General features: G+C 41.4%; 1 protein-coding gene across 1 annotated transcript; it reads right to left on the minus strand.

The window, feature by feature from the left end:
- Positions 1 to 206: 206 nt before the first annotated feature.
- On the minus strand, positions 207 to 8,985 carry PAIP2 (poly(A) binding protein interacting protein 2). The gene is made up of 4 exons (XM_006015721.3): positions 8,095 to 8,985; positions 5,739 to 5,898; positions 2,373 to 2,552; positions 207 to 1,298 (listed from the first exon to the last, which is right to left on the minus strand). The coding sequence occupies exons 2-4, from the start codon at positions 5,874 to 5,876 to the stop codon at positions 1,242 to 1,244; spliced, it is 375 nt and encodes a 124-aa protein (XP_006015783.1). The 5' UTR covers positions 5,877 to 5,898; positions 8,095 to 8,985; the 3' UTR covers positions 207 to 1,241.
- Between the last annotated feature and the right edge of the window lie 102 nt (positions 8,986 to 9,087).

Raw genomic sequence — 9,087 nt, forward strand, 5'->3', positions numbered from 1 at the left:
AGCAGCTTTGTCCTTAATTTGGCAGCCTCCTGCCAATTAAGCAGGTTGCCAACCACCCAGATACAGGTGATCTAACTTACTGTACTACTTTGGTACTAGCCTGTTATAAGCAGCAGCTTAAATATCTTTCTCCCCCATTTCATCATGTTGCTAAAAAGCAGTGTTCAAGTAAGGTGATTCATGATGATTCAAGAGACGGGCACAGATCAGTTCTACTATTATTTATTTTTTTAAATATTTTTGAAAAAATATAATTTTTTTACAATATTTTCAACTTAAACACTATTCACACTGAACACGTATGGCAGCTTAACCTACCCAAATATGAAGTTTAAGAAGCCAAAACTGTTCTAGCTTTATTAAAAGAAAAAAGTTGTTGTGCTGTAGACTATTGTGTAGTGATGAATAAACAAAGCAAGGGAAAAGCACCACTCAAATCACTAATGCTAGGGTTTTTCTTGGTTAAATCCAACTATATTAAAGTTGTATACTAGAAGTTATACAGTTCTATGTATGTGGGTTCTCGGAAGAAATTGTGATGAAACTCACATCTCCTTTAATGTAATTAAGTGAAAAACATTTCTAAAACATGATAACATTGTAAATACAGGACATTTCTTCCAATCAATTGGATTTTAGTTCAGTAACTGAGATCTAGGACTCTGTACAGGTCTGTAAAATAGTACTGTTATAGTTCATGCTTCTCAAAAAGAGCATGAAGTAAAGTTTTTGATAAGGGAAAATCATTAGTAACAATACTGAAGTTTTAAAGGAAAGTTAGCTAATTTGCATAATAATCAGATAACCTTGCTTTTCTTTTTAAAGTTAAGGCATTATCCAGTGCAAGTTAGCACCAGTTTACATGTTCTCATTTAAAAAAAAAAAACAAAAAAACAGACCATCCTCAGTCAATCCTAAAACCTATTAAAAAGACAGAGTCTGCAAGAGATTTTCATAAATTTGGTACTTTGTCTCAACTTGACTGGTGCTTCTTACCTCACTGTTTCCTTCACAGAAAGCCAGGGTCCAATTATATTTTCATTAAACTTTTGACAGCTTTTTACTTAATAACAGTCTCAGCACTTTTATTAAGCATGCAAGACTAACAAAACTTTGGCAATGCATAAGTGTAACACAGTGACAAGAAGAGAGAGCTTTTACAATTAAATCTTCTAATACTGGCTTCACAGTGTGGAAATTGTGCTACATCCACCAAGAGAGGGCCCAGTCTACTCAAATACTCAGTACTTCACCCCAGGAACAAACTCCTTCGCATTTGGATTCAGATTACTCTTGACCTAAGAGAAGGAAAGACATGTCTAGTGTAAAAAAAAATTGGGACTCTCTCAACTTCAATTACATCCTCATCAAGATAAATATGCTCATCAGAACAGCTTACAGGCACTTATCAAACTACAGCATGATTTCTTAAATACATTAAAAAGTACAGTAAATTTTAGGACATTTCACTTACTCATCACTGCATGCTAAAAGTATGATTAGAAATGAAATGCTAATAGCAGGCGAATAAACTACTAGAATCTGCATGCAGGTCAGGGATATCCTGCTGGGTCCTGCTGAGAGTATCATGAGCAGTGGCCTGAGGTGCCTGACAATATACATTTGTTTTAACCACATTCAGTTATGCAACTTCAGCAAAGGATTTTAAAAAGTGGAACATTAGACTTGACTGCTCTTGATGTCTAAAACTGCACATGCATTCTCACTTATTTCGTAATCGGGTATCCTATAGGACTTTTCCTACTTTCATGCATTTCCTAACAATAAGTCAGGGAGCAGATTGGAAGATGTGTTAACAGAAATGTTATTTAAACATTTAATTTACATATTAGCCATCACCAACACCACTACTTGTCATCTTCACCCCATTATACCATAAGCTTTGTTATTTAAGCAGTAGACCAAAGTCTAGCTAGGCAAAACTGGGGGGCGGGAGTTAAATATCCCAGAGGCTTAATTTTGAAGTCCTACTACTTTTAAGCAAGAGGATTTAGTGCACAAGCCCAAAACAACTTGAGCAATGAAGTTTAGGAAGGCCAATTATTAGTACTTAAGGCTAGAATGACAGTAATACAGCTCCAGAGCAGAGACCATTTTGAAACAGTAATAGTATACCAAGTAATATTCTGTATATGTATGGGGAAAATGCATGTTAAGAGACTTTGGCTTAGGTGTTGGAACAGAGATTGGGAAAACAGTGCGTTATTAGTTCAGAAGAAACAAACAGGAACAAAGTTATATTATGGACCTACGCATCTCTATTGGTAAGGTTAAGGTTAGTTATTTCAATTTAATTTTTTTTTTTTTTTTTTTTTTTTAATTACTGAAAAATAATCTGAAAAGCAGCCTACCACCAGATCTTCCAGTGATGAGCTCTCACTGATAACAAGGTCATTAAATTGGTCCTGGATTTGATCCATTGTTTGTGGGAGATCTCGAGCTGGAATAAACCATTCGTGTTCTTCCTCCTCTTCCAGCATTTCTTGAAAACAGCGTTCAATAAATTCTTCTTCCCACAACTCTTCTTCAATCTAGTGTTAAAAAGGGGAAAATGTGTTAATGTATACAGGGGTGTAGGTTGTAGCCATGTTGGTCTAAGGACATAGGCAGACAAGGTTCCTTGGGTGAATTTGATATCTTTTATTAGACCAACCCAATAGTTGGAGAATAGTTAAGCAAGCTTTCGAGTTCAAAAACCCTTTGTCAGGCTAAGAAAATTTCAGCAGTTGGTGTGTGCTCTTTCCAGGAACAGCACACACCAACTGCTGAAACTTCCTTAGCCTGACAAAGGGTTAATGTATACAGTAACTCTAGGGCTAGGTTTTCAATGCAGAGCTGACTAGGTGATCAGCAGGGATCCAGGTTTTCTGTTTCCCATGGAAAAAAGAGAGTAAACCACAGATTTTACCTTTACCAGAGTCAATTGCAGATTTCTCGTTTTACCGGAGAAACCTGTTGGATTTAGCAATTTTGCAACAAGCTCCCTGCAGGATAGCAGAGTTCCAGCCTGCAGGGAGCTGGGAGGGAGCAGGAGGAAGGCAGTGAGACTGGGGCTGCCATTTGCATGGACATGCACATGGTCCCAGGCAGCCTGCAGAGCAGCTCCATCAAGTAAGTGGGGGGGGGGGGGTGAAGATATTGAGTGAAACCCCTGTAGGGTGGGAGGGAGCTGGGCAGGGCTGGGGCTGCTGCTCAGCCAGGCAGTGCTTGGGGCCTGGGGCCACAATGCACGGCTGCAAGGCCCCAGCGAGAAGCAGGACAGGGCTGTGGGTGGCTCGTCTGGGGAGGGGAAGGGCCGGTTCCCTCCCCGCTAGTGTGTGGGTTGGTACACACATTAGTGGTCTCTCTCTCTCTCAGCATGAGTATGAGACATTGGATTAAAACACAACTCCCCTTTGGCTCCTGCCTAACACCTGAGTGGAACTGTATGAGACTACTGAAACTTATAGCACTGGCCTCAGTACAGCACAGTTCCTCGCGCTACGTGTTACAATTTTCATCTAGTATTAGTTCTAGCAAGAACCCAGGCATGATTCCTTTCCCCTAAGGGAACTGTTAATTGGGTTTAACATACAGTAGCCCACACATGACTTTGGTTCAGGGTTAACTAAGTGATGGTAGAGAGGGGGGAAAAGGGGAAAAAACCCTCACAAAAAACGGGCCTAAATAATTGTATGAACACAATTCAATTTCTTAAAAAAGGCTATGTTGCTATACACAACTGTAGCCCTCAGCAGGGTTTGAATCCTTAGCCTTCACAGCTTTGCAACATATAACAGGCTCTCTCCCAAGCTGTAGTCTTAGAAGTAGGATAGTGGCTATGGGCTGCACTGGACTCAAACCTTTGGACTAAGCAACAACTGGTGTGATAGTCAGGAAACTGCTAGATCTCCTTAGCTACCAGGAGCCATGACCCAAAGCTCCCTAGCAGGGGGCATTTGTTTTGGAGAACCTTGGCAACAGCTCAAGGCTTCCCAATACAAGAGGGGCCACAACAGGAACCCACGTTAAGGAGGTTCACGTTCACCAGCAACGCGATTTAGAATTGGCAATTTCTGTATCTGTAAATTCAAGTCTGACAAAGACCAGACATTATTCAAGACTTTACTCTCTACCAAATCAAAACCTACTGAAGAGAGAGAAAATCTTAGAGAAATTGATCCAAAAAACTTTTTCTAATGGAAAGTGTTAGGCACTCTTTATACACCTGGTCTTAACATTCCCACAACCAAGCGCAGTTTTCCTCACAGATTTATCAAAGATTTGTACTGCTGGCATGTTTATCACTTGAGAATAAGCCACACAGTAACTCGCCCCAGTAAGATGAGCTAAACGGTATAGAAGTTTCCCCACCCGTAACTCTCCCATAAGCAGAGACCTAGGTTTTCCATTTCCAATGGAAAAACAAAAAAAACAAAACACAGAAAAAAAACACGGATTTTTCCTTTTGACCAAGGGGAAAAAAAAAACCCAACCAAAACAAAAAAACCCACACAACATGGATTGTTCACTTTAAACAGAGAAACAGACTGATTTTCCACTTTTATAAAGAGCGCTTGCAGGCTGGTAGAGTTCCAGCCTACAAGGGGCTATGGGGAGCAGGAGGCATGACATGCACACATGGTCACCAGGCAGCCTGGAGAGCTGCTCCGAAAGGGAAAGGGAAAGGGAAGGGGGGTGGTAATTGAGGCCCCCCTCATAGGAACAGATAAGAGGGAGTTGGGCAGCGCTGGGGCTGCTGCCCAGTACAGGTGGTACATGGGACCTGGGACTGGAATGTGCAGGTGCAGGGCCTGGCTTCCTGCCGCTGCACACACCCTTGGGACCACTCCCAGGAGACAGGAGGGCACATGTCCCCATATCCGTGCACAGGACTGGGGCAGGCTGAGGCTGTGGCTGCTGAGGCCCTGAGCGGAGGGCAGCAGGACAGGGAGCCCCAGCAGGCACGACCCAGAGCAGCAGGGCAGAGTGGGGCCAGGTGGGGAAGCTCCTTGGCTCTGCAAGCCCCATGCCACCCTGGTGAGGTGCCCCCTGCCCACTTGGCAGTTGTGGGGGTCATGGCACAGAGCTGTGCCCCTCACTGCTGCTGGGTGGGTAGGGGGTGCCTCGCCAAGGCAGCAGCAAGGCACTTCACTGCCCAGTCCTGCTCTGACCTGATAGGTCCCACTCCAGATATGCTCTGGCTATGCTGCCCATGGAGGGAGAGGGAGCCAGGCTCCTCACTCTGCTCTGCTAGAGCAGCTACCACCTCCCACAGGCAGGAGCTGGGGCATGGGTACTGCTGCAGGAGGGCAGGGTGCTGTGGACTCAGGTCCCCGGCCCTGTAGCCCTGGCAGCTGTGGCTTGGGAGCGAGGGACCTGGACCTGCATCCTGGTGAGCAAAGGGGGCAGGTAGAGCTCTGAATTTCCAAAACAAAAACCCCAACCCCCCCCTCCGAAAAACCCAAAATCAAAATACCAATATTTATAGAAGGAAGTTACTTATTTTCCTGATGGAGAAACAAATGTAGATTGTCTCTGAAAGTGACAGGCTGAGCAAATTGTGTGTGTGTGGGGGGGGGGGGGGGGTGGTGGTGTTAGTCAGGCTACCCCATATCCAGACTCCCAAACTCTTATTGAGGCTCTCTGCTGCCTCTTTAAAAAAAAAAAAATGCCCCCCCACCCCCACATACACTTTTGTGCACTTTATATTATACACAAACTGGGAAGCAACTTACCTGCCTGTTAAACTCCTCTTCATTTTCCATCCACATGTACTCAGCAAACGGATTGTCATCTTCATGAGAGTGACCATTAATAATCACATCTTCATTGATGATGCTTGGGCTGGTACTGCTGCGACTTGGATCTTTCATGGCTGCACTTCTGATCTGAAGTCTGTAAATTAAAAGTTGCAGCATTGGAGAATTTAAGCTTATTCTCCCATCATTCACCTTCTGCAGAAACCTCATCCAAGCAATCATGGGTAAATACCTGATCTGTATTTACAAAATCCATATAGGCCAAGTCAAGTCTGACTGTTATGCTTGTAATTAGAGCCTCCCCAGAGAAAGACAACTTCTGCAAACCATAATTAACAAAACAGGGAATAACCCTGACTGGAGCATTCCCCAAATAACTATTAACACAGTTCTTTTACCAAGCCTCAACAGAACACTGATGCTTTGCAAGACCACTAAAGGAACCAACAGCATTGCTAAAGCAGTTACTCTGCAGATGTATAACATAGTTCAGAAGTGTTAAAGTGACAGGGAAATTAGTCTGTCATTTTAAAATCCCATTTTCTAAACTGTATCAAGTTTCTCAATAAACCAACCCAACATCCATTATTTTTAGGAGGCAGTACACAATGCTTCTTGGGGAATTATTTCTTTGAAAAGGAGTTTGGAGCAGGGTGGTACAAAACAGTCTGACTTGAAAAGAAGAAGTTGCTTCAAACACCAAACTAAAATATAAATGTGGACACATGCATAATTTCACTACTCAGACACCCTGGGAAAACTCCAGGATCCTATTTGAGTTCTTCATACCATCAGTTAACCATAAAGTGCTATGGTTATCCAATTAACAAAAGCCCACTGACTAAAAGGGGTTTCAGTGCAAGAAAGACAATACAGGTTTGGCTCAGATCCCAATTCACTAATGTATTTATACAGTTCCTTAACTATTTTAGAGGCAACTTCTTTTGAAATCTGAAGTCAGGATTCTGTATCAGTCATGCAGCAGGGTCACGAGTTGCAACTGTAATACTGTTCCATGGGATATACTGAATCCTGAACTTGAGAACTGCAGTTAGTCAACACATTTTCTAGTACCTACATGTAATTTAACCCTGGATTTATGACACATCCAGACTGAAATAATTAGCCTTTGCCATTTTACAAATAAGTGCAAGGTCAAGGGTACAGAGTATGCAGACCCTTTCATAAGGCTAGCAGGCCACAAGGTTCAAACAAATGCACAGAACTTGTTCTCCATCCAGTTTGGAGTAAGTTCAAATATTCCATTTAGTGTTTGCCTACAAGGTATTCAAACCTAGTCGCTTGCTAATCTTGGGAACTTCATACTTTGGTCCCAAAATGAGACTTTTTTAATGTAATTACCTCATGTATTTCATGATATTCACTCCTGCTATATTTAGAGTGAGCAGCATTCACATACAAACACCTCAACTCATTCCCCAACTTCTCCTACTGCAGGCTGTAGTAAAGTCACATATTGACACTGCAGCTTCATGTGAAATTTTGTATCTCCCAGAAAGCCAGAAGTTATACAAGAGTGATTAAAGCAGCCAGTGATTAAACCAGCTGGGGATAGAAAAAATACAAATAAATTTAAAATCTGTTATTTCTCAAAATGATATCTATATATGCCTGCACTCTCTCTACCTCCCCCCCTGCTGCATGACAGAAATTGGATCACTAACTGAGAGCTGGACCAAAGGTTCACTTTGTCCAAATACTAAGACCAAGACATAAACAAAACACTAACTTTTAGATAAAACATGCATTGTTTCACAAGGGGAAGAAGAAGAAAAAAAATGGAAAGATTGCTGTTTAAGTTTTTTAATGCAAAAATAAGAGACAATACCAATTTAACCTGCAAAGAAACAGAATGAGATGAAACATTAGACTATCCTAGCATCAAGAGTTTAGAAGTGTGCTTTTTTTTGGTCAAAAGTACAAATGGAAAGACTTTTATAGATATGTATTAGACAATTTGAACAGCAAAAATGCACTAAGGTATTGTATTTGATATCAATAAATCTAAAGTTGCCTCAAGGAAGTACAATTATTTATTAAAATTTGTTCTTCACCATTCAAAAAGCAAGATACCAGTGCCGAACAGCAGGAAGCTCTCTTCTCATGTAAAGAGTACCTTAGAGATCTCACAGAAGGAAGCTGTTAAGAGATACAATTTCCAAACTATGACAGGGCTGGGTTGGGGAAAACTGACAGTATCCCTCAATTACTAGAAATAACAATGAAAGCAACCAATTTATACATGAATTACTAAGGGAAAGTGAGAGGGGACATTAACAGCTGAAGCCAAGAAGGAAGTGCCATAATTTACCTGGGAGCTATTTTCCAGATGTATATATGAGACCCATTACTAATAGAGGATGTTGCTGTTGTTCCACCTTCAAAAACTGAAAGGGTGAAAGCCTATATTCTCAATTATATTTGAAGAGCATTGATAGCATAAGCTCCGAATAAAAACGTCTGGTCGTTTTTTCCACAGGGAAGAATGCATACAAACACCTGTGTTATTAGAAACCAGATGGGAGAAAGAAGGTTCTAGATGGTCATATAGTCACAATAGTTTAAATACCTCAAATATTTATAGGACTTGCCCCCAGTGCTGTAAGGAAACCATTTTTACAAGCAAGGACTGAGACCAAGATTAAGAATTTATCCAAAACATACACAGTCCATTTACACATGCTCTTTAACAATGTCACTGTGGGAGTGGATAAAGGAAAATTTCCAACCTGAGGCACCCAAGGAAGAGCACTTCAACCGCCACATTTATCCCAAACATGCAGCTGGTCCAATAAGAGATATTACCAACAAGAATTCAAGCCTTTACACTTTCAACAGGTGCCTCACTAGAGCCAACTAGAGAAACAAATCCAAGGATGACAGGCAGAGTACTCACAAAAGAGGCCCAGGAAACAGGAGAAATATTCATTTCCATCACAGCAATAACTGAACAGCAGGGGGCCTCAAGGCTCTACTTCAAATTTCATGTTTAATATATGATGCTGAGGAACAAACAAGAATAAGGAAAGGTCCTGCCATTATATTGCTATCCTCATCCAAAAAATATGCACCTGATCTCAGTGAGGACACAACAGATGGTTCAGAGAAGCACAATAAAAATGACTACGGGCATGTAAAACTCGTAAGAAAGACTGAAAAGAAAGGAACTGTTTACACTGCAATAGAAATAAATACGGATAGATCAGCTTTTCCCTACCTCAAAACAAGAACAAAGGAGACAATCACTTATTCACGTAAATTAAGCTATTGCAATTTGAGGGGGGGGGGGGGGAAAAAAAAAAAA

Source organism: Alligator sinensis, unplaced genomic scaffold (genome assembly GCF_000455745.1).
Source record: "Alligator sinensis unplaced genomic scaffold, ASM45574v1 scaffold156_1, whole genome shotgun sequence".
In the NCBI taxonomy this organism is placed as follows: Eukaryota; Metazoa; Chordata; order Crocodylia; family Alligatoridae; genus Alligator; species Alligator sinensis.

Bases quoted from the DNA above. Each gene is read 5' to 3' on its own strand.
- PAIP2 (XM_006015721.3), bottom strand. From the start codon at position 5,876: ATGAAAGATCCAAGTCGCAGCAGTACCAGCCCAAGCATCATCAATGAA. The intron at 2,553-5,738 runs GTAAGTTGCTTC...TTTTAACACTAG, and splicing joins AAGAGGAGTTTAACAGGCAG to ATTGAAGAAGAGTTGTGGGA. The intron at 1,299-2,372 runs GTAGGCTGCTTT...TCCTTCTCTTAG, and splicing joins CATCACTGGAAGATCTGGTG to GTCAAGAGTAATCTGAATCC.